Raw genomic sequence first — 25437 nt, forward strand, 5'->3', positions numbered from 1 at the left:
CATGAAATTAACATATTACAATTCAAAATTACTCTAAGCTATTCCATGTTTTAAAATATCTGTCATTTCCCATGCAAACAATGCCTTTGCTATACGATTGATTAGTACAGGTGATGTTGGTCTATTTTTAATTCTCAAATACAGCTGTTACTGTACAACCAAGTAGGTCTTCAACCATCACTGTTCATAATAGCCGATTTCTGACTATTTAAAAAAATCTACTTAACTAACGAATTACCATTAGACAATGCAAAGGTCATTTTGAAATGTCATATTTGCTAAGATAGCTGTAAATTAAATTAGGAATTATTAATTCAGATGCTTTATTGAACACAGCAATTTAAAAACTTAATATTATATTGATGAATTGTCGTTAATTACAAAAACAAGGCAGGCAATACTGTTGACACCATTATTCCTTTTTCAGATAATTAAACCGCCATGACTGAGGTAGCACCAAAGCTAGTGGAGTTTGCACAAACGAGCAGGTCTGGCAGAAGGAATGCATTGCCGGATATTTTACACGTTTCAAATGAAGTACCAGTCTCAGAACTGGTAGAAAAACTGGACCAGTTATCTGTAGGCAAGTAAAAAAAAAAAAGAGATATATGTTTAGATGCATAATATGCTACATGTATGAGGTTATACATCTCAATCCTGAACATTAATACTAGATGTATGAGGCTATACTGTATGCTAAAAAGCAAACATCTCAGTCTTGAACATTAATACTAGATGTATGAGGCTATACTGTATGCTAAAAAGCAAACATCTCAGTCTTGAACATTAATACTAGATGTATAAGGTTATACTGTATGCTAAAAAGCAAACATCTCAGTCTTGAACATGAATACTAGATGTATAAGGTTATACTGTATGCTAACAAGCAAACATCTTAGTCTTGAACATTAATACTAGATGTGTCAGGTTATACTGTATGCTAACAAGCAAACATCTCAATCCTGAACATTAATACTAGATGTATGAGGTTATACTGTATGCTAACAAGCACAAATCTCAGTCTTAAACATTAATAAAACATGACAATGGGTAGAAGGGCTGATTATCACTAATATGTCAACTAAACCTGCAGATCATGTATTACTTAATGTTCTTGACTATTGATCAGGTTTAAAAGATGACTTGTAACCATACTCTAATTTGAAATATGCAAATTTTACTTTCTATATATGTCTAAGCATAAGTATATTATAGATCTTTGGCAATATTTATTGCGTGCATGAATAATTTTTTTCTGTGACAATACTGAAATAATTTTAGTAGTGTTATAAAAGTAGCAATTTTCTGTAATAATAATAATTGTGATTATGACGACGATACTCATCATAATTATAATCATGATATTTTGATGATAGTATGTGTTATATAAAGTGAATGTTATTGTTTTGGTTTTCACTGTTCCTTGGCAAATGCTTTCAAGTTTAGTTTTTATGGTCCAATATTTGATGCATGATCTACTCTTTCAAAGATCTTAAAGCATACCACAACGCATGTGTCATAAACCACTAATTACATTTACAAGTACCACCAATAATTGAAAATATTATAATTAAAAAATGGTAATTATATCGGATTATAATAAAAACGGAAGCAATTCATCAAAATGAAAACATAATCTGTTATATTCTAAAATATTATGGTGTCTGAAATAAAGTCACTTGAGCTTTCTTGTTAAAAATACAAAATTTGGCCAAAAATTACTATTATTTGGTTTCAAACTTTCTGGTTTTCATAAAAATATGTACTGTAAGCAGTTTCCCCAAATGAAGTAATAAGTAACATTAATTTTATTTCAATATAGAATCATAATAGCTTGACTCACTTTTTTCCAGAGTTTTTTTTACATTATCATAATTAGTTTTTATTTTCTATGTAAATTAAACGAACGATGTTCATAATGCTAATGTTGCATTTAATAGCGCTTTTAACAATCAGCAGATTGTCCCAAAGCGCTTATAATAAAAAATGAAAGAAAGATTGAATTACAATCAACTAAAAAGGGTTTTGAAACTTTGATTGAAGGCGACTCTTTCAAGCTCTATCTACACTATCAAATTTTATGTGACAAAAAAATGTGATGTGCCCATACAGTATATGATGATTTGGGCATATCACTACCATATTAGGCCACATCACACTTCTTTTGTCAAACTAGTTTGATAGTGTAGACAGAGCTTTAAAGAAGATTGTTTCACAGTTTAAACTACATTATGTTATTAATATTATAGTAAAATTTCAAAATTGTCATGCATTTGATAATTTCATTTATTTTCAGAAGGAAATGAAGATGGTAAATCCAGCGCCGCGGAAAGTCCGACAGAAGAATCAAATCCATGCTTAGAAGAAAACAAATTGTCATCGTCAGAAACATAACACATGATAACAATGAACCAATGAACTTGCAACAATTTCAAAGTACAACTGGCTAACGTGCAGAACGACATAATTAGTACATATGTACTTTGCTACAGATGAAGTTTGTTGAAAGAACTCACTTAATGATGATTGTTGGTAACAGTTCATTTGTGATATTTTAATATCAACAGAAAGTAATATGCAAGATGGATAGATTGCTTGGTAATATCTAAGCCCGCAGGGTTTACACACAAGATCAATAGCAGATCAGGCTTTGGCAAGGGATTACTATCTTTGTATGAAATGGAAAATGAATACTATTTAATGATCTCTAGGACATTTCTTGCAAATTGGATCGTTCCATGCAATGTTTATATTAGGGAATCACAGTTATTTCCAGGAATTTCCCATGAAAACATCCTTAACTTATTTGGAATTTCCCATGGAAATGTGCTTAGCTTAATTTGAATTTTACATGGAAACAAGTAAATAAGTCTGTATATGCAAGTCAAAGAAGAACTATTGTTATCAAAAGCTGAGTAAATAGAAGTTACTGAATTGATAACAATTCTGTTGCAATCCACAAACTACTCAGGGTGGATCCAGGTGAACGAGAAAAAAAGAATAACCTCCAAAGCTTTTCTCCTCATCTAACTATGATCGCTACATCAATACATCAATCTTGGATCCGCTCCTGGTACAAGAGATACTTTCTTTTACTGTATCGAAAAAGCTAGATTGTTTACTGTGTAATTATGAAGAATAACCGTCGACAACTTTTCACATAACAAGACCATGCTTTAAAGTTAAATATTGAATTTGAAATTCACAAAGTGCAAGTGGACATAAATATGACCTTAGAACCAATGGATGGATTGTGAAACGGCAAAAATCAAATGATAATGCCAAGCTTTAATGAAGAAAATTATGAAAAATAATTGATTACATTTGATTTGTAATTAATACAAACGTATAATGCTTTTATAAAAAAAATGCTGTTATATAAGATTTTTACGACATTTACACATGATTCAGTTTTGTTTAATGTTCAACCCATAAAATAAAAAAAACACCCTAATTTATAGTTATTTCAGAGTCTGAACATGCTTTGTATTTTATCTTTATTTAAATGATTAAAATGTATTATATTGCTTTAAGATTTCTTAATGTGGTTGTTTGATGGATGAGCTTTAGGATAAAAAGAAAATCCAGGCTTAGTATTTAAGCATATAAAAAATGATAACATGCATACTTGTATTACTAATAATAGATGTATGCAATTTTCCTTTAGCATTTATATAACTAATGACTCTTATTTAACATGATGCCCTTTAAAAATCAGGATAAACATATTATGACTGCGAGGTATGTAATATAACTTATTAAACTGTTGAATGTCATTTGTATTATTAATAATATTAGCATACATAAGGTGTACATTTTACAAATTATATTTAATTTCTGCTCATTCCATCATTAAAGACAAGAGTTTGGCATCTGAATATTGTAAATACTGTACATGTAACACATTGAAATAGCTAGGTCTTTGAGCAAAAGGCATACTTTCTACAAACACTCCTTAAAATAGTTCCGGTAATTGGCAATTTGAATTATAACGCTTATCTACGATAGAGCCTGATTCTTTAAGATTGGTTAGCAAAAATCAATGTAGAATGCACTGAATATTTGAAAAGAACATCTTGAAATAAAATATTCAAATTGTGAAGCAGTAATGTTGAAGATACAATTACAATATTAAAGGGCTCGTTGAGAATTGTTATTATTTAAAATGGCGTTTTCTTTTCTGCATTATTTGGGTGAAAACAAAACTTTTTAATCAACAATTAAGTAAACATAGATGCTATGATTATTATTACAAATATCTATCTATTTTGTTGGATGATAACACATAAAATGGCGTTATCTTTTCTGCATTATTTGGGTGAAAACAAAACTTTTTAATCAACAATTGAGTAAACATAGATGCTATGATTATTATTAGAAATATCTATTTATTTTGTTGGATGATAACACAATAACATATCAGACTCATACATATTGTTGCCTAAAAGGTTATGTGAACTTTTCATATTCATTTGCATTATAAATCATCAAAATTGTTTCCGGCATGTAAAGTACGTATTATAAAATTTATGTCGCTAGCATTTAATTACAACTGTAGTGTCACTCTAGATCGGTGGCTAAATTAACTGGCTACTGGGTTCAAATCACACCAGTAATTTTGTAAAGTAAAAATCAAATTTAATTATTTGAGGCTTTTGGTAGTCACAATTTGAATAGGTTAATTGGTTTGATTGGTAACTGGACCTACTGCATAGCTGCTCAAGGATTGATCATGTGACCATAATTGCACAAGATCAGGGAAGATTTAACTCTTCCCTGATAAGATTAATTGGGTAGCTGGACCTGCTACTCTAGGAATATTAACACCTTGCATACTGTAAGTCCTAGGCCCTGGTCATCACAAAATAAAAAAGGTTGATTGGTTAGCTAGACCTACTACTCTGGGATTCATTATCAAACCTCATTTGCCTAATCCATGAAATCAAATGATGTATTAATTGAGGAAAAAATGAAAATTATACATCTTTCTATTTCCTAAATCTTGAATTAGCACAATTACTATTTTTCACCCTTTTTCATTTTTACCTGGTAATTTGCCTTTTTTTGTCCCAAATTTATTTTCTATGGCTTTTTTCCCATATTTTTTTCCTGTTTTTTCTTGATGTTTTCCAGATTTTTTTTCCATTAGAATGTATAGTGTGGTCAGTACATGGTCAACGCAAATGATGCCTCCTTTAATAAAAACCTATATTTGCGTTTCTCATCAAGAATTTATGCATGTTTACATAGAGTCTTTGAAATTCCACTTGCATTCCAAAGTCATTTACGTTGAGCTAGAAATAAATACACCAATATGCAGCCGACATAGATTAAATTAAAATCAATTCTCAACATGATATATAGGTCTGTACACAGTTTGGATAATCTTATTAAAACTATGTCATATGTATTTAAACCATATCTGAATAGATGGCAGAGGCCTATGTAGGAGTTATAATATACAGTATTGTTATAATAGTTGTATATGACTAGAATTTGTTATACAACTACTGTATTCACTATGGCACAGGATTAGTTATACTGTAGTAGGAAAAATAGCATAATAATTGCTACACTTGCTGTATTGGGAAATAGTGAACAATTGATATAGCTGCTAATAATAACTGTTATTATGCTATAGCTACTATTATTATGCTATACTGTAGCTACACTAATAGGTATGATTATTTTAGTACAGGTGCGATTATTGTATATGATCATGATAGCTGCTATTTTGCTATAGCTACTAATAGGTGCTATAGCTGTAGGTGTGATTATCTAGTGGTTATTTGGCTATAGCTACTAATGCTATTTAACAGAGGTGAGCTAATTCTGCTAATAGCTGTTGACTGTAAATAAAAAATTGTTATTTAAATCAGGAAAAACTATAGAAGGTTCTGCCCACCCCTTAAGATTCACAGGTATGAAGAGATTGCATTTAATAAATGATGCCAAAGTGACATAAATATGCTGCTAGGTGTTCAAGCTAAATTGTACAGACACCCTCTCAAACATGCTGTTGTACAGTACAACTAACAGTAGGCATAATACTACTACCTGTACAACAGAAGTAGTTGAGAGTGCTATAATTTTGTCAATGTGTTAATTCTATATTGTTTGTACTGCAGTCTCGATCACCAACAAAGGCCTAATACTACTACCTGTACAACAGAAGTAGTTGAGAGTGCTATAATTTTGTCAATGTGTTAATTCTATATTGTTTGTACTGCAGTCTCGATCACCAACAAAGGCCTAATACTACTACCTGTACAACAGAAGTAGTTGAGAGTGCTATAATTTTGTCAATGTGTTAATTCTATATTGTTTGTACTGCAGTCTCGATCACCAACAAAGGCCTAATACTACTACCTGTACAACAGAAGTAGTTGAGAGTGCTATAATTTTGTCAATGTGTTAATTCTATATTGTTTGTACTGCAGTCTCGATCACCAACAATTATGGTAATAGTGTACAGCACTTCTTATTATTTTTTCATCTAACACTGCCAGGTACACCATTAACATTAATAGACACGTTCCTTGTTGATTGTTGTGTTAATTTCACATTGTTTCCAAAAAAGTATGGTTAGTTTATGACATTACTTATTATTTCTGAATCTACCAGGTACACCATTAACATTAATACACACATTCCTTGTTGATTGTCAATGTGTTAATTTCACATTGTTTCCAAAAAAGTATGGTTAGTTTATGACATTACTTATTATTTCTGAATCTACCAGGTACACCATTAACATTAATACACACATTCCTTGTTGATTGTCAATGTGTTAATTTCATATTGTTTCCAAACAAGTATGGTTAGTTTATGACATTACTTATTATTTCTGAATCTACCAGGTACACCATTAACATTAATACACACGTTCCTTATTAATTGTCAATGTGTTAATTTCACATTGTTTCCAAACAAGTATAGTTTAATACAGCATTTCGGATACTAGCAGGTTTTCTTCATTAACATTACACTTGCCTTGTTCATCAACCAGCAACTGGAACTGATTAAAGCAATAAAAATATTCCAAAGAAGTAGGCAGCTTCATATTGGCATGGTTCGTCAGTGAATTTTGAATAGCTTTTCAACAAAATTATTCATTAAAAATATCCAAAGGTTGTAATCTATATCAATAATAACACAACATTTGACAACTTACTGAAACTCTGGCTATCCGCGCAGCTACTAGCTACTATATTTTTACACCTATTCTTGCATATCTGCTACATTTTACCTATTATCGTGCGGCTATCTACGCTTGCGTAGCTACTGCATTTTACCTATTATCGTGCGGCTATCTACGCTTGCGTAGCTACTGTATTTTACCTATTATCGCGCGGCTATAGCTAGGCTTGCATTCATCACTATAGAATGTGTTTTCTTTTGCTAATGCAGTCTGTCATTCAGCCATGTTATAATCTAAACATCAGCCTACTTATTATCACAAATCATTTCCCTAGATGGATGTTCACAATTATAATATAAATGCAATTCTCATAATAATGTGATCGCCAGTATTTATACTCTGACAATATAAAATAAGTTTATTAAGTCCAGTGCCACACTGCTGCTATAAAATTACAATATATAACATGAAATTTATTTATTTCTTTCAGTGATACATAAAAATGGAGCACTAAGGACAGATAAGAGCTGTCAAAGACAGCTATCGCCAAAGGGCGAGTCTCTCCAACAAACACTGCTACGACACTGTCACACTGTGACATTGCCAACTTGTCACATTGCCAGCTTGTCACATTGCTACAAACACAGACATTACAGCCAATTTATCTACAGTACTGTACATACAAGATTTTTTGCGCCTTTTCCTGGTCAGCTAAGTTCTTTGGAATGCCCTTCCAAACCAAAAGCTGAATCGCTCACCACATTCAAACAACTCCTCAAATCCCACCTTTTTAATTTGCCCTTTCAACATTAATCTTTTACTCCTTCTTCTTTATATCTTTGTTTCCTGTTGATTGTTCAGCACTTAGAGGTGGCCTGCGCTAAATTAAATTGAACATTATTATTATTTTTGTGACCATGTAAGCTTGTCACATACATTTGTGACACTGTCACATTGCTAGCAAATTTGACATTGTATTTTATTCTATTCTCTTTAATGATATTTCTCTTTGATATAAATGAAAAATATATAAATAAAATTAATGGAATGAGAAAAAACCATTGCCAGTTTGCAACATTGCTTGTTTAACAAAAATACACTAAAAAATAAAAATAAAAGAAAATTGCACTAAGTACAGCTGGAAAACGTAATTCCATGTTCTCTAGAATAAATTAAACTAATTGTTATGTAGGTTTAGACAGCAGACCTGTTCTGAGATATCACCATCTTGAGATATCTGGTACATGAACAGACAGACAAACAAACAGAGATGATACTTCATCATTTAATCATTCACACAGCATAGCAAATACACACTACTAATTAGAAGCTACAACAAGATGATCAAACTATATGAAATGACACACCATATGTTGCACATACACTAAAATAGTATTATATGATAATAAAATATCTATGATATTAGGGAGAGAGTTTTTTGTACATTATAAATATGTTACTGCACGAATTCATCATGGGATGACGGGAATTACTGGGTACAGTACTGTACATTTGAAAATGATGTCCTGGACGTGAATCTTACAAATAAAGAGAATACAGTTATATCTAGGCTTTATATCTAGGCTAAGTGAAACACCTGTACAAATACATGTTCCCAAAGGTAAAAATCAAAATAAGAAGTTTATCTATTAATAGAACCATGGCTAGATTATTACATTAGTTACACTGAATAACACCCTAGGGAGAAAGATATCAGTTGAAGATGGTAAAGATAGAAAATGGGTTGATTATTAGGAAACGATGTTCTACACAGAGCAGTAATCTGTGTATCGACAAGATGCTCATTAACAATTCTCTTCAAATGTAGATTAACTTTTATTTAATGATCATTGCAATGTAAATCTAGATGACATTATGGTGAATGATAACTAGGTACTTGTCACTTATAAGGTGACATTATGGTGAATGATACCTATGTATTTGTCACTTTTGTGAATTTTGCTGTCTTGACTTTAAGTATTCCTTCAAGAATTGACTTTCATTTGGAATAGCTGTGTAATCACTCTCCATACGCTTTTATGAGCCACTAACTTCTGCGGAAATTAAAGGACCGCAAATAAATAAATAGGACACACAATTATATAATGCCTTTACAGTGAGATAATCAGTTAATAAGTGTGAAAATTAAAAGCTGTAAAATACTTGTTTTTAATAATAAAATTACAATTTTTTTATTTTTTTATTTTTATTTTATTTCATCAAAACCAATAGCAACGAAAGTTGCCACTTAAAGGTATGAAACAGAAAACAGATACAATAAATACTATATGAAGCAAACCTAAATAAATATGTAAATAGTAAAAATTAGATTTGAATGATGAACTCTGAAATTTTGAACTCTACTAGCAACATATGAATAAAAATAATAATAATAAAAACTACTTAATAATGGTTATTGAATGAATTTGGTTATTAAGCAATTTATTGTTATAATAAAAATGGATAACAAAAATTATTAAAATTGGATACGCTTGCATTCAATAATATAGATAAAATAATATTTTTTTGACTGATGCACTTTAAAATTTAGAAACTCTACCAATGTAGAAAGAAAGATACAATAAAAACTACTTTAACCAAAGTGATCGTTAAATAAAAATTTGAATAGATAACAAAAATAGATTTTCCTCACTTAACATTTAATGATGCTAAAACGTCATTTACGAGTTTACAATTCAATGAAGGTCAAAGGTTAGGGTTATAACAGACGTTGATGTAATCAATACAGAATTTCATATGTATATAAACACGATAAACTCCCAAATGATTTGGCATAACAAATTGATATGATATAATTAATTCTAGGTATATTCAATATACAGCTTTTACACATTTTCTATTTATAAATTCTATTTAATTAGGTTACCGGTAACGCACTATTACAATTCTACTGTATATTAAAACTGTAATGATCAACATGATGATCAATGGTAATACTACTGTATCTTGCACACAAACAAATGTTCTTTCCATCGCACTATCTTTTCTCTTTTATCCATTGATTTTGGTCATAATAAAATAGTATGCCACAACACTTTTATATATTGAGAATTAGTTTTATTATCCCGGGCTGGCTGTATGTATGCAAAGCTTTCACAGTGTTTTATTTTTTCAAACATTCAAATCTTGGGAATAAATTGGAACAATTACATAATGAAAACATTGGCTATAACTTATGTTAAGGATTTTGTAGAGGCCTGTATCATTGAAAGGTTGCGATGGAAGAACAAATTACAACTCCACTCCCAAAAACTTGTTTAAAGACTTTATTTATGTAGAGCATTTTATGTGTATGTCTTGTTTATCCCTGGCAATTTGCCTAAATACAAAAGAGTTAAGACCAGACCAGGAATATTCAATTATTGTATTCATTATTCCTTATTCAAACAACATATTTAGGTTGCTACATATAACAAAATACTTGTGTAGCATCACACATCCTAAAAAAAATGTATCTGTCAAAAATGATATTGCGATTCAAAATACTGTACCTTTTAAATAATCTTTAGCAGGGAATTATTGAAAGATTACCAAAATAAAAAAATTATCTTTTTTTTTTCATTCTTGGGTGATTTTTATATGGCTATATTTGAATTTCCAGAAACTCCTTTTAAAAATGTATACAATAACACAGAAAATAAAACAATCAATAAACTAAAAAATGTTTGTGTCAAAATATATATTTTCCTACGTTTGTTAATATATCAAAAATAGAACAGTTAATTCGTCATCAACTATCGCTTGAACACGAAGGCTGAACTAAGATTATTTATCAATCTGTTTGCTGCAGCTAAAAATAGTTAAAGCAAAGCGATGATGTAAATGAAGTATTAGTCGATATGACCCAAAGAAACATTATAAATTCACAACCATATAAAATAATTTGTATTTATTACTTAGTGATTGATTAATACACCTTCACAACACTGGTTTCTACCTTTTACCTCGATTCAGAGAAAATCCAAGTACTGTAGATACATATACTGAGATTTATTAATAAGAAGTTATTAAATAAATCAATGTTAACTTTTTGGTTAAACCAGTTAACATTGATTTATTTAATATATATTTGAAACCAGATGAAATTTTTTGAGAAAGAAGTTATTAAATGAAAGATTTGAATATTAGATAATTAAGTGGATAGATGAGCCTGGATATTTTCAATCAATTCACTACAAATTACTGGTTAGCAGTATAGAATGAGCCACTTATCACATACTCTGTGTTTGGCCATTAGTAAAACCCTCGCTGCTATGATGCAATTCATCGTAAGATATTACAGGACATTTAAGAAAAAATGTGATGTGCCCAAATACGGTAGTGACATGCCCAAATACGGTAGTGACATGCCCAAATATGGTAGTGATATGACATCAGTCATCATGTCCATATAATGGGCACATCACATTATTTTGGTTTGAGCTTACAGATATAAATAATCTCTCAAAAGTGACTTTCTGTGAGACAATAAACAAATTTATTATATTGCAACATGGATGCCCGAAAACAATCTCAGAAACATTTAGTAATGAAAAGAAACGTTTTAAGTACTCAAAATAAGAAGGTTGATTCTGAAAGGCAGACAAAAGTTGTTTTGTACAAATAGAACACACGCAATAGGAAATAATAACTCAGCACATTTCCTATCATAAATATATTAGTGGTTATCTACCAATTGTCTTTAAATTCCACACATGTTATTGCTAACTTGTGGTTCACTGAGCATAGATACTATCAAAATGAAACTCATTATCAGTACTTGTCCGTGTCTACTCCTCTAACGGTTTCATTAAATGTAACGATGTTTGCCTCGTTGAATCAATTTCTTTTCACCTTCAAATGAAGTGTGGACAGAATCTATCTACAGTTTTGTAACGAAGACACTGTACAACGCCAATAGCAAATCATTTCTAAATTCAATGCCAAAGCTTAATTGTAATCCATCTAATGAATATGTTTGTTGGTTAATAAAAAGAGTAAAGCTTAAAGAATTTGGATTTCCACCAGGGGCAGATTTACAGGGCTGACATTGTTCTCTGTTTTAAATAAAATTGGTGTATTAATAAAGTGTATTTGTATGTTTTGTCAGTACTGGATGATAGATCATTTTCTCTACAAGATTTTGTTTGTATATTTTCATGAGTAAATAAATACAAAAATAGGTAAATTTCAGCACATTATTCACTATTTTTTAAGCCCATCTCCAAGACTGATATCTAAAAATGTATGTGGAACATACTATATATGCACTGATCACGATTAAGTAACAAGAGAAACCTAAATCCAAATTATGAGAGGGAAATTGAATTTGATTTGTAAACTAAAGTTAGCATACCACAAGTTATTGATATAATATTGACAACAAAACAGGTCTACAAATCTTACATTCAACTCGGCATCATTAATAAGAAGAATGAACAGATTATAATGTAATCAACAGACTTATGAGATTCTATAGCAATTATTACTGTCATGGATAAATGCATGTCTTGGTAAGAAAACACTAAGAAGGATTATTCTTTGTTAATTAATAGAAGATATACATTGCTGAGTATAATAATTGAAACAAACAAGATTAACTTAACAACAGCACAATGTACTAGACAGCAACATGTTACTCACCAACATGTTATTTAGCTGGCATAACTGCGTCTAGTGTATAGTGTTACGTGAGTTTGTAAAGCAGATTTGCAATATCTCAATAACACTAAAGGATTGATTGATTGATTTAGTTAGTTCGTACTAGTTTTCAGAAGACATGGCAGACTCGCACTCTATCAGTAGTTCTCTCTTAAGCTCTGTCTACACTATCAAACTTTATGTGACAAAAAAATGTGATGTGCCCATATGGACATGATGATGTCATTTTTTTGGTCAAATTAGTTTGATAGTGTAGACAGAGCATTAGACACAGCAGACTGGGCTATTACTAAATCAAGTCAAATGTTATAGTAGTTGTCTTTAGACGTGCCAAATTGAGACTAAATTACTCAATTTAATAAGTTGGGACTAATTTTCAGTAGATATGGTAGTCTGCGGCTATCTGGGGAGTTATCAACAACTCTGCTATTACTAAATTAGGACGGAATAACTTTCACTAGGCTTGAAAGAAAATAAAAACAAAGGTTTACTACCAAATACAAACAGTATCAGCACAATACAGATATACATATTACTAAATTAAGTCGGAAGTTCAATAGGCCTGAAAGAAAATATCTGTAAAAACACAGATGCACTAGTGTAACATGAATGATGAATGTAAATAGTAGTTGCACAATACAGATATACAGTACTAGGCCCTACCCTGAAAACAAATATCTGTAATACGATGTATTACGTAACCCTGAAAGCAAAAATAGCTGCACAACATTCATGAACTATCAGAACAAACAGATTGAACTCAATTATTATTATGTAAACATGCATGAAGCAAAATTGCAAGCATGGTCAGCAAAGCGGTGATTTGAGCATGATCAATGCAAACCCCACAGGCCTACATTTAATTTATGAAATGTATGCATCATACACAATTATATACAGTTTAGAAACATGTATAAATCTTGTTTAAATAAGCAATTTTAATATTGTTGGTGAAATATTTATTTCGCTTTTTAAAATATCTATAGTAGAGTTTAGAAAAAAACATTTGATAGCTGCAAAATCAGCAAACCAGCAAGCATTATTTGGGAAATTAATTTTATGAAATAAATAAAATATTGGTAGATTAGCTACACTAAAAAAAGTATTTACCACCAGTACTACATCCAGCAAACATTTTAAACTAGTAACTTTGAAAATCTACTAATATATACTACTGTATAAGGGTGAATGTTGAGCCCTGTGATGTGACAATTGTACAGTCAAATCTGCCACCAATACTGTTCCTGTAATTACACTAAATACTAATATTGCATTTTGTCCAAACATTTTTTTCTGCGTATTGATCATGGAGCAGATGTATTTTAATACATTGATACATTTCAGGAAACTAAACAAAAACATAAGTAGATGACAGACTGATGTCAATAATTATTATTCATTATTATAAAAAAAAAACATTAAAAATATTAAAATATTCAATGCATACAAGTAAAAAAAAAAATTCAGAGTGTGATGATGCGTTAACTGGGTTAGGTTTGCATCAAACAAACTATAAAGTCACAATTATTACCCATAAAATAAAGATTCAATTTATTATCGCATAAAAAAATTACATGTTGTTTGTTTTTCAGAGCTAAGATTAAAATATCAAATATATATAAAGTATTAATATAAAACACAACATATGAATTAACTAAAAATTAATGAATTCATGACATAAACATTTTAAAGAATCTATAAAATGAGCCTGCAGTTGATAGAGAATATTTACAAAAAATGTTCAATAAATTTAGGAAGTCAATTATCTAAACACGTCTCTAATTATTATTTATAAATAACTGTATATGGGATTATTGATTGTTTGAGTTGAATATGAAAATTACAGTGGTAGTTGATGAAATATTTATTGAAAAGCAATTTCTATATTGTTATTGTTATGTTGATTAATCTGCTATTGTATGTAAAGCTCTGTCTACACTATCAAACTTGACAAACAAGTATGATGTGCCCAAATATGGTAGTGATATGCCCAAATATGGTAGTGATATGACATCATCTTGTCTATATATGGGGCACATCACATGTTTTTGTCACATAGAGTTTGATAGTGTAGACAGAGCTTAACATTACAAATAAACTAAAAATAAAAGTTTATAAAAATATATTCCATGTTTGTATACTTGTGAGGACCAAAAACCAGTGTGATGTGCCCAAATATGGTAGTAATATGACTTCCTCGTGTCCATATATGGGCACATCACAAAAACCAACCATTAGGAAAATAAATTGGACAAAATGTAATTATTTTGTTGTCATAAAAAAAAGTTGATTAATCAAATTGTCTAAATTTCATATTTGATTCATTTAAAACTTTATCTACGAGCAAACACATACAAGATGAAATAAGACAGTTGCTATTTGCATAAAACAAGATGCTGACGAAGATATTGTGTTGCGACTGTTTGCAGAAAATGCGTGTAACACTTAATTTACAAGAAACTTAACATTGTGTACACACACATACCGCGATAGGTTAATTAGCGTATAGGTTTTATTTTTAACTCGTTTGTTTGCCGACTTGTTTGCTGCCAAATGCTAGCACTCTTTAAACATGATATTGGTTATATTTGCCGCACTAAATAAATTATGCTTGCTGTAATTAATGCCATGAGTTAATTTTCAAGGTGATCAGGTTGAAGCTAATATTTGTACATGAATGCTGATGAGACATATTTATAAGGTAAACATTAATTTCAGTGAGATTAATGTTCTTAATGTTACAGAAGCAAGATTACGTGTTTTGACTTTTAATCTTTTCTTTGTCCTCAAAGCTATAGAGCCGGATTTTTAAATTTCAAACCGGATGCAGCCATATGACGTCTCGAAGATGGTACCGTATAGCCGTATAAACTATTTGGTAGCGAAGTTATTGATGTGTATGTGACGTCACATCCCGTCTTATGACGTCATTACAGCTTCTTTTGCTGTACCCCGAGTATCACACATTCGTGCTTGTTTGTTATCTGTACAATGATTTCTTAGATTAAGCTTATTTTTTTTCTTTTGCTATGTATATATTATGTGATCATGGTATTCCGAAATAAAAAAATTAATGAATGATACCTTAATCATCTTCGTTCCTTGTGCTTATGTTTTTTGTGTTTTCTATCTACATCATGTCTGTCTCTGGAACGTGATCTACTTCTGTGTCTATGTCGGTCCTTATGTGGCTTAGTCCGATGCGGTGAAGCATTACGTTGTGGACTAGATTCATTTGAAATTCTGCTGCTGCATTGGCTCCCTTCACGTGAGGAATGTTTGGAAGAAATTCTATAACAAAAATATTAGAAAAAAAATGAAAAAGGTAAATTTATTTGCGCGATTTGGTTCAATGCCCAACCAGCAAGAGTTTAGAATGTTCAATTCGCTTAGTGGAAAACAGGCTTTAGATATTGGATGAAGAAATTCTATATTAAAATTTTTCAAATAAATTAATTACAACACAGATAATACAGATATATTAATAGGCAAAGTTAAATATTTCAATCTATTTTTTGCAATGCAAAAATGCAACCAATCAGAGGTCAGGAATGTTTGAATCGCCTGGTGGAAAACCTGATTTAGAAACTTTTTCAGACACAACACCGTTCGGCGCATTCCTAAACCTTTCCATTATGCTTCTTCTGCATTGTACACAACAAATATTATTTATCACCATACTTAAGTTACATGTAAACTCAATAGTGATTATATGTAAGGTAATTAAAATGACAAATTTAGAGCAATTCATGATCAATCAATGTATCATTAAATCTTCCGACACATTATTCCAAAACTCAAAGTTAAGTAAACACCTAATAAAAACATAAAAATCAATGTTATTAACATAAGTATGAAATGTCAACACATGATTCCTTTCTAATGGATGACATCAATTCAATAACTCTAAAATGACCCACTTTCATATTGTTGGAAAGTAGTGCAATTATTGTTGCCTAACATCATCAGAAAAGCGTTTATTATGTACAGTACAGTTGTCCAATAACTGTAAAGTGCTCCACATTAAACTAACAGTTTAAGAAAGCTTACAGATAAGCAAACAAGCCCATAAAATCATACTTATTCATTGTAATCATTATACAATATGAGTATGAACTCAATGGAACGTTACAACATACGTATGGATATGAAGATAAATACTATAGAAATACATACAAACTAAGCAAAAATATAATTTGTTTTTCTTTTTTAAATAAAATACACTACTTTCGTGTCACCACTACTGTATATACCATGCAGCAACATTTTCTTTACACAACACACTATTAGACTACACGGCTGTTGTGTCACCAAGTCATTCTGCAAATGCTCATGAGTCATCATATGTTTCTGAGCATGTGCAGAATAACTGAAATCTTTCATAAGACTTCAGAAATTAGTTTAAATGAGCATACCTTTCCGTATTGGTCTTTCTCCTATCTTGTTCTCCGTCATTTTTCTCCTCTATTTTATTTCTAGTATTCAGTTCAAACAAATCCTCCATTTGTGAGTCTATAACCTCTCTTAAAATCTATACAAATAAATAAAGTAGTTTATATACTTCTTTAACATCTGATGATGAATTGTAAATGTGTACAATAGAAATACAGAACTTTGTTACTCTATTTTATAATGTCTAGCTTTTTAATACTTAAATTGCTCTCCACATTTTGAGACTATATTAGTTTTGTTTCCATCAATTCACTTAAAATTGTTTTTAACTAGACAAATCTGTCATATTTTGTTGTCTAAAATTTCAATTCCTAAACTCAAGATCAAGCCACTCCTCTTATTACTTAGTATTAAGTAAGTACTAAGTATTATCTTGCATTGTTAAATAATTTATGTCAATTATGATGAGTTTAAATTCTTGATAAGCAGTTTGGTCACACTCATACCTACCTCTGTCTGTGATTTCTTATTTGACGTCACTCCTTTGGACTTGCCTTTGTAGGTCTGCCGACGCCTCTTGTAATCTCGCTGAGCTGCGAGGAGTTCTAAATACGTTGTCGGCTCTTTCTTTTCTTCTGTAGAAAGCAATAAATTTATATAAGTTTAGCTAATTGAGTCACCGGTACTATAAATAAATGCAATTCACAAGTAATACCAAGACCTAATTGCTAATGTCAAAGGTCATCTACTTAGTAGTGTTTGTTTACAAATCTGAATGGTTCTATAAAAATATCTATGAATTACCTTTCAACTGAAGTAGTGAGTCAGAGGTCAAATCGACACTTATTACATTGTCACTTCGCACTTTCTTAGCATATTTGACAACATGGTCGTGGATGAACGCTCTTTCATGCGGTGTCAGGTTGGTGACCTCTCGTTCTGCTGTCAAAGCAACTGGCTTTTGAGAATAAACACCTAAAAGAGGATAAAACATTGATGTTTATTGTAAGAGCACTGCAAACAGTATTCCTGGTTTCATCACTTACTCAGGAATTAATATCTTTGATGGTCCATTACATTTCTAAACAAAATCCACTTTGAACAGTTTTACATGACAGATAAAAAAAAAGTGTCATTGTAAAGCGCATTAAGCTCTGCCTACACTATCAAACATTATGTGACAAACATGATGTGCCCATATATGGTAACGTTGACATCATATCACTACCATATTTGGGCACATCACACTTTTTTTGTCAAACAAGTTTGATAGTGTAGATAGAGCTGTAGTAATATTGTGTTTCTTTGCATTTCTCTTTAATGAGAGTCAAATTTTCCATGATTTTCCCAATTTTCAATGACCTGTGTTCAAACACAACAAGTTTCTATTTCAGGACAGAGAGAGTAATATAGCAAATTACAGATTACTTTTCAACACTACCATCACTTGATGCTTAGGTACTGGATATGAAACAAAAAAGTTCAACCCACAATCTCGGGGAGAACAAAGCATATTACGATACAATACACTCATTATTGTCAAACAGATTACTATAGTACTATTACGTTTGAGATACACTTTGTATTGCTAAATTCAAGTGCACAAATAATAATTTTAAAAAGGAACGGGGAAATCAAAGAAGGTAAAGATATATAACGTAATATCTTTTATTGCTTTTTTGTTATAAGAAACAAATTTCATTACAATAATGTTTCATCTATCATCAAAAGAATACAATTACATTTACACATATTTCAACTGTGTTGATAGAAACATTGTTTTATCACAGCAATTTTATCGGACGGGAAGCATTTTATAGACACACTTTGTACATGTATGTTTAAAGTCTACTATGGATTTGCTAAATTTACTTTTTCTGAGAAAAGTTACAGAAAATTTAATTATTTCATGCCTCAAAACTTAAATATTTCTTTAATAACATTTTGAATGGAAAACATCAACAGGAAGCTACAATCTATACAAACAAAGTTTTGGAAGTGGAGTTGTTCTGGCATTAAAAAAAACAAACCCTAGAATCTTACAGGATTTGAACCAAAGACCCTAGGATTGGTAGCCGAGCACCAAGGAGGTAAATGTTGCTCTTTCAAGAATAAAAATTATGTCTAAAAAATCAATTATCAGTTAAGGATACCATTAAGGATATTAGATGGTGTATGATAAAATCAGAATGTGAAGAAAACAAGACGAGAATCAACACTGTAAAGAAAAAATACAATGAATATATTATTAACTTTATTATTATTTAATTTGATATTTTAAAGAATGTAAAGAACATTCACACTATTATTAGTAATGGCCGAAAAAATTACATTAAAAAAAAAACCCACATAACTTCTTTTATGTGTTGTTTCATTGCTGTGAGACAAATTGGTAAAATTCTGTTGACTGTTAAAACATGAGTATGAGTGCTAAAACAAATTAAAATTAAATGTATAATACTGAATACATGTTTACCTGTTCCCTGTAACAGGATATCCGATTGTAGCTTTTCATCTGAAAATAAAAAATAGTTAAAAGTCATATTGATGATGGTTGGGTAACACCCAAGACAAGAGCAAGAACACGTGTCGAGTTGTAAGAAGTGCATTGGGTGAATAATTCAAACACATACATAGGAAATAAGAGGCCTTCTATATATAAATAGTATTAAGCCTTGTCTACACTATCAAACTTTATATGATAAACAAATGTGATGTGCCCATATATGGACATGATGATGTCATATCACTACCATATTTGGGAATATCACTACCATATTTGGGCACATCACACTTGTTTTGATAAGGTAGACAGAGCTTTATAGTTTAAACATATTTAGGAGTAAAGCAAGATAAAAAAATGATTTGTAACCAGGACCTTTGAATTGGTAGGACAAGACATATAAGCAACAACCTACAGGTTCATTTACCTAAATTAACAGAGACTACATTCTTCATTTTTGAATACAACCAATCTAAAGATGACATTTGTTCCTGAAAAAAGAAAAGTAGTAGTATGTGATATTTGTTAATTTATTTACAGTATCATGGGTTACTCATAACATAAACAGTATCTGTAACCCAGCTACTGACTGTTAAGTTGTGATACTCAATACAACCATAGAAATCTTTCCCTCAATTGTGACAACTGTCCACCCTGGAACACTGAATGCTTTGAGACCAGTGACTTGTTCTATTAAGGACTTTCTTTTAAAAGTCATAATAATAATTTTCAGAATAGATGTTTAGACGTACCTGTTCTTCCAAAGTATAGCCGTGTTGACTTAACTGACATTGCTTAGAATGACTTTCCAGAGACTCCTCCGATACAAAATGATCACTATTTACTGGACACTGCACCAATGGCTTGCAGTCCTATTAAAAGAAATAAAAACATTTAATTACATCTGCGTCTTTTAAAATTAGAGGAGGATGAGGAGAACCACAAGACAGTGTTTTTGTACGCTTTTGGTAATCCTGCCGGCCATTGTGGGAGAGTTAGAGAGTAATTCTTTTCATTATGTATTCTGCTTTTGTGTATTAACTGACTGACAGTGTGTAACTATACCGTGTGCCAACCACGAAAATCTCTTCTATTGCTGAACAAGACATTCGATTGACCTTAACCCTCGCCATCGTGTGCCCCCTATCTTCCCATTTTTAGCTTGTTCGTGAATTTGTTATCGGAATAAAATGAAAATGAAATACTGGTACTGGTATTTTAATAATTTATTTATCTATTCATTATTATATTATTTTAAGAAAATGATGCTGACAAACCATGGTCTTGTCGTGTGTCCAGTTTAACTTGACCATCAGGTTATCAAGTTTCGTTTCATGTTCACCAATGAATTCACTCAAATCTGATATTATGGTTTGTCTTTCATTACCGTCTGTTTGTTGAAATTCCATATTGTCTTATCTGTAAAATACCGCAGAAAGTAAACAACTTAATTTCTTAAAAGTTATATTAACAAATATTAATGACTACTACTCTAGGCGCTTGATATATTATTTATAAATAACAAGGCAAAGAAAATAATTAATTGAAAGAAGATTATACAGTAGGCGCGTTTGACTACGTACAGTTAGTACGCCTAGGCCTAGCCTGCGACCAACTCACACAGCAGTCGATCCGAGCGGGGTTAATGATCGGGTGGGGTAGGCCTATATAGGCCTACTGCCTGTCTGTGACACAATTTGTGTCACAAAACACGCTGTGTACTGTGGTTAGCTAGCCGACTAGAGAACGAACGAAAGACCTACATCCCCGCCGACATTTTGATTTGTATAACATTTCTTTATATCTCATCTATTTTACTCTTTGATTTTACGTACCTTGAAATCAAATTGTTTTAACACCGTCGTGATATTTGCATGTTGTTGTTGGTTGTGTGTTTGATGATGGTATGGCGCATGTTTTTTAAATGTCGCCCTCACTTTTATCAATAATGGCGCCCTCTCCAATGTTGCAGAGTTGTGGGGGTTTCCAGTACGCGATACGGGTCTGGGATTTTCCAGATGAGATCATCTGGATAATATAATATACGTATCTATCGAATATTAAGTCGAATCGCTGTCTAGAACAAAAACTACCTTGTAGTTAGCATTTTACTCTTTCTTCTTCATCATGGCATCTTATAATTATGATGCGACGCATAAAATACAACTGAACTGAAGTCGATGATACACTATACAATACCCAGATCACCCTGTTTCAAATTTTAATTTATAAGTACTGTATACAAGATTTTGTGATCACATATAACATGAAAAATACATTTTTCTTAATACAGTAAATTATTTATATTTGACAATAACATGACATGCTCTCCTCTTTTTCAACAGAAATGTCTATTTCAGATAGTATTGATAATCAGTCAATTAGAATACTCTGGTGTTTTAATCCTTTGACATGCTTTCAGCTCTTTTAACACCAGCCTCTATTCCCGATATCAAACAGTCCCGAAATCCTCCCTTTTCCAAGGCATGGATTCCACGTATAGTTGCACCGTTAGGAGAGCAAATGTTATCTTTCAGTTGACCAGGATGTAGGCCTGTTTCCAAGATCATTTTCCCAGCACCCTGGAAGTGAATTTTGTTAAACATTAATATGTTGACTTTGTGTGACACAAATTTTGCGTATGTACGTATGATTGTGTTTTAAAAAATCAGGGTTTGTTTGCAACTATGCTTGATTACTTAAACATTGTCTCCACTGTGCACAAATAGTCTGTTGTTTAATGACCCCTGCTTGTGGGAACTGGCACACAAAAGAGCTAGTTTGAAGAACTATTGCGCTGGGGACAGCTTGGCTAGCCGATAACTGGTGCACAGAGGACAGATTGGCTAGCCCAAAGAACTGGTGCACATTGAACATATTGGCTAGTCCGAATAACTGGTGCACAGAGGAGAGAGATTGGCTAGTACAAAGTACTGGTAGAAAGAGGACAGATTGACAAGCCTAACATCGTTTTAGGAGACATTTCACACTGGGCTCTTACTAAATACAATTAGAAATAAAGTAGGCAAACTAAAAAATATAAATGATAAAAAAAATAATAAAAAAAATTTTAAAAAATCTTACAATCAAATTGTTGGCAGCAATCTTGATGGCAATATCTCTCTGCATTCCGACCATAACAGAGCCATCAGCTAAAGCATCTACAGCTGAGAATAACTAATAAACATCAACTTAAATTATGCAAGTTGTTCAAAATCATTTAACATAACACAGTAGGACCCCTATTCAGGGGAGACCTTCAGGGCCAAAAATAGTGTCCCCCAAATAGGGGTTGGTCGTAGTGGTAAACCATATATTGTCCCTCGTTCATTTTTTGGGAAAATATTCATTTAATATGGATATATTGATATAAATATACAACTTCTGAAATAAAAGAAATTAAATTAAAAATAAAGATAACTCACAAATGCAGGTACAGCTCCGCAGCATATCGCGGCAGCATTCATGAGTCGTTCTTGGATTTCAAAGCACATGCCGACCTTTGACAAAAAGAGCTCAACAAGTTGTTTGTCTAAATCAGTGACCAGACTGTTGCCACAGTAACTACTGACACCAGCCAATACTAAGCAGGGCGTTGAGGGCATCACTCGTATAACTCTGCATTCTTTACCAATATTCTAAAAGAAAAATAAATGAATTTCCAAAAGAACAGGCACTACGGCCAACTCCTATTCAGCAGGGGAAACTTTTTTGGGTCCCGAAGGTGTCCCCTTAAATAGCGGGTTGTGTTCCTGTAGTAATTTTTTAACAGATTGCATTACATTGATATTTATTAGTTATTCTCTACATCATATGGCAATTTCACACCATACAGTTTTGAGCATGATCTAAACTTTTGAGCATGGTCTAAACTTTTGAGCATGGTCTAAAATTTGAGCATGGTCTAAACATTTGAGCATGGTCTGAACTGTTGAGTATGGTCTAAACTTTTGAGCATGGTCTAAACTTTTGAGCATGGTCTAACTGTTGAGCATGGTCTAAACTTTTGAGGATGGTCTAAATTGTTGAGCATGCTCTAAACCTATGAGCATGGTCTAAACTGTTGAGCATGGTCTAAACTTTTGAGCATGGTCTAAACCTTTGAGCAAGGCCTAAACTTTTGAGCATGGTCTAAAATGTTGAGCATGGTCTAAACTGTTGAGCATGGTCTAAACTTTTGAGCATGGTCTAAAATTTTGAGCATGGTCTAAACTTTTGAGCATGGTCTAAACTGTTGAGCATGGTCTAAACTGTTGAGCACGGTCTAAACTTTTGAGCATGGTCTAAACTGTTGAGCATGGTCTAAACTGTTGAGCATGGTCTAAACTGTTGAGCATGGTCTAAACTTTTGAGCATGGTCTAAACCTTTGAGCATGGTCTAAACTGTTGAGCATGGTCTAAACCTTTGAGCATGGTCTTAATTAATGTAGTTGTTTACATCTTCAATAAATTTGATGTCCATTCCAGCGATGACAGAAACTAGTAGCTTGTCTTTTGTGACCTCAGATTTGACCTCTGCTAATACATCACCAAGTTGGTAAGGCTTACAGGCTAAGAATACCATGTTACAATCTTTCATTACTTCACTATTCACATTTGTTGTCTTCATGCCTTTTTCCTAAAAAAAATTCAATGACACATAAAAGTTGGAATTATCTGATAAAACTCCCCGACTGCTGTAATAAAATGAAACTTATATATTCTATAACGGTGCTACCATGCTTTCACAGCTACTGAGATTTATCATCTTTAGGGTTAGGTTCAGACCACAGGCGATGATAAAAAAATCTGGGTAATGCAGAATTAATGCCAAAATGACTCTGAGCTAGCCTATTTAGTGTTTAACTTATTTTGAAACTTACTTGCCACTTTACAAGATTTTTATCACTTGGTGCACTTGCCATAACACGGTCAGCTGTTACAAGACCTGTAGCAATATAAACAATAATTGTACATTAAAACGTCTTTTTTAACCACAATGTAGTCCAGGTTCTAGATGGCGATTCAACTTTTTTTAAATAAATAAATATTATGGCACACATGGCGTTTCATACGTATAATATAAACATGCTGTTTCAATAATTATGGTGTCATGTCTTGCCTAAGCACATACTTAACATCAAACAAGTCTAATAACTAGGCCTAAGCCTAATGAATGAGGCACCCTGCTTCCTCTCACGCATAAGCACCGGGACCATGGCCTAGCCTATCGTGTAGCCTACTGCAGCGTGGCTCTCAGCTCTCTCAAGTCATCAAAGTCGATCGTCGATCGGTAGATTTCACACGCACCTGTTTTTACGAATCCAAACGCCATGGCTTGGGCCATATTACCAGCACCAATAAACCCAAGCTGGACCTTTTCTAATTCAGACATATTTAATTAATTATTATTAATCGTTACACAATCAATAGAGTTTTCAGATTTAGTCACGGATTTAGTGAATCCAGTCCAGTATCTTCCACGACAACCGGTACCAGCACACCAGGGCGAATACCTGTAATAACAAAATGCGAGTCAGCGAGGCATGTGAGGCATCGGACGAAACCAAAGAAACAGATTACTGCACCTGAAAACGAGGCATCGACTTACCAGGCACTATTGTATTACTATTATTCCTCAAACTTTGCAATGGTAATTCAACAAACTGCAGAAAACAACATATTTAAATTAATGATATAACGTGTTCAATAATAATAATATCCTGGTCTTAAATATCCAGATCAGTCTATATTAGAACGA

The 25437-nt window shown here is 31.9% G+C and overlaps 3 protein-coding genes across 4 annotated transcripts; 1 reads left to right on the forward strand and 2 right to left on the reverse strand.

Annotated features, from left to right (window-relative positions):
* Nucleotides 1–437: 437 nt before the first annotated feature.
* Nucleotides 438–21598, reverse strand: LOC144839733 (U11/U12 small nuclear ribonucleoprotein 48 kDa protein-like). Of its 2 annotated transcripts, XM_078695204.1 has the most exons (10): nt 21533–21598; nt 20975–21116; nt 20450–20569; nt 20125–20188; nt 19671–19709; nt 17999–18169; nt 17705–17829; nt 17218–17333; nt 15887–16093; nt 438–577 (listed from the first exon to the last, which is right to left on the reverse strand). In XM_078695204.1, the coding sequence occupies exons 2-9, from the start codon at nt 21104–21106 to the stop codon at nt 15892–15894; spliced, it is 969 nt and encodes a 322-aa protein (XP_078551330.1). In that variant the 5' UTR covers nt 21107–21116; nt 21533–21598; the 3' UTR covers nt 438–577; nt 15887–15891. The 2 variants fall into 2 exon arrangements, with proteins under 2 accessions (XP_078551330.1, XP_078551329.1); XM_078695203.1 differs by lacking the exon at nt 21533–21598 and having other exon boundaries at nt 20975–21122.
* Nucleotides 442–4147, forward strand: LOC144839734 (uncharacterized). Its single transcript, XM_078695206.1, has 2 exons — nt 442–583; nt 2297–4147. Exons 1-2 carry the CDS (start codon nt 442–444, stop codon nt 2392–2394), a joined length of 240 nt encoding a protein of 79 aa, XP_078551332.1. The 3' UTR covers nt 2395–4147.
* A 305-nt stretch (nt 21599–21903) lies between the features above and the next one.
* LOC144840226 (pyrroline-5-carboxylate reductase 3-like) lies at nt 21904–25182 on the reverse strand. Its single transcript, XM_078695965.1, has 6 exons — nt 24987–25182; nt 24560–24624; nt 24136–24315; nt 23123–23335; nt 22782–22874; nt 21904–22279 (listed from the first exon to the last, which is right to left on the reverse strand). Exons 1-6 carry the CDS (start codon nt 25069–25071, stop codon nt 22097–22099), a joined length of 819 nt encoding a protein of 272 aa, XP_078552091.1. The 5' UTR covers nt 25072–25182; the 3' UTR covers nt 21904–22096.
* Nucleotides 25183–25437: the final 255 nt, after the last annotated feature.

The sequence above is a fragment of the Antedon bifida genome, chromosome 4, assembly GCF_963402885.1.
Source record: "Antedon bifida chromosome 4, ecAntBifi1.1, whole genome shotgun sequence".
NCBI lineage: Eukaryota > Metazoa > Echinodermata > Crinoidea > Comatulida > Antedonidae > Antedon > Antedon bifida.

What these genes read in the sequence shown, in the direction of transcription:
- LOC144839734 (XM_078695206.1), top strand. Translation starts at nt 442, where the DNA reads ATGACTGAGGTAGCACCAAAGCTAGTGGAGTTTGCACAAACGAGCAGG. An exon ending in ACTGGACCAGTTATCTGTAG is followed by an intron (nt 584 to 2,296) that starts GCAAGTAAAAAA and finishes ATTTATTTTCAG; the next exon opens with AAGGAAATGAAGATGGTAAA.
- LOC144839733 (XM_078695204.1), bottom strand. Translation starts at nt 21,106, where the DNA reads ATGGAATTTCAACAAACAGACGGTAATGAAAGACAAACCATAATATCA. An exon ending in GCTATACTTTGGAAGAACAG is followed by an intron (nt 20,189 to 20,449) that starts GTACGTCTAAAC and finishes TTCTTTTTTCAG; the next exon opens with GAACAAATGTCATCTTTAGA. An exon ending in CTCACTACTTCAGTTGAAAG is followed by an intron (nt 17,830 to 17,998) that starts GTAATTCATAGA and finishes TGCTTTCTACAG; the next exon opens with AAGAAAAGAAAGAGCCGACA.
- LOC144840226 (XM_078695965.1), bottom strand. Translation starts at nt 25,071, where the DNA reads ATGTCTGAATTAGAAAAGGTCCAGCTTGGGTTTATTGGTGCTGGTAAT. An exon ending in GTTTGGATTCGTAAAAACAG is followed by an intron (nt 24,625 to 24,986) that starts GTGCGTGTGAAA and finishes ATATTGCTACAG; the next exon opens with GTCTTGTAACAGCTGACCGT. An exon ending in TTGCTGCCAACAATTTGATT is followed by an intron (nt 22,280 to 22,781) that starts GTAAGATTTTTT and finishes ATTCACTTCCAG; the next exon opens with GGTGCTGGGAAAATGATCTT.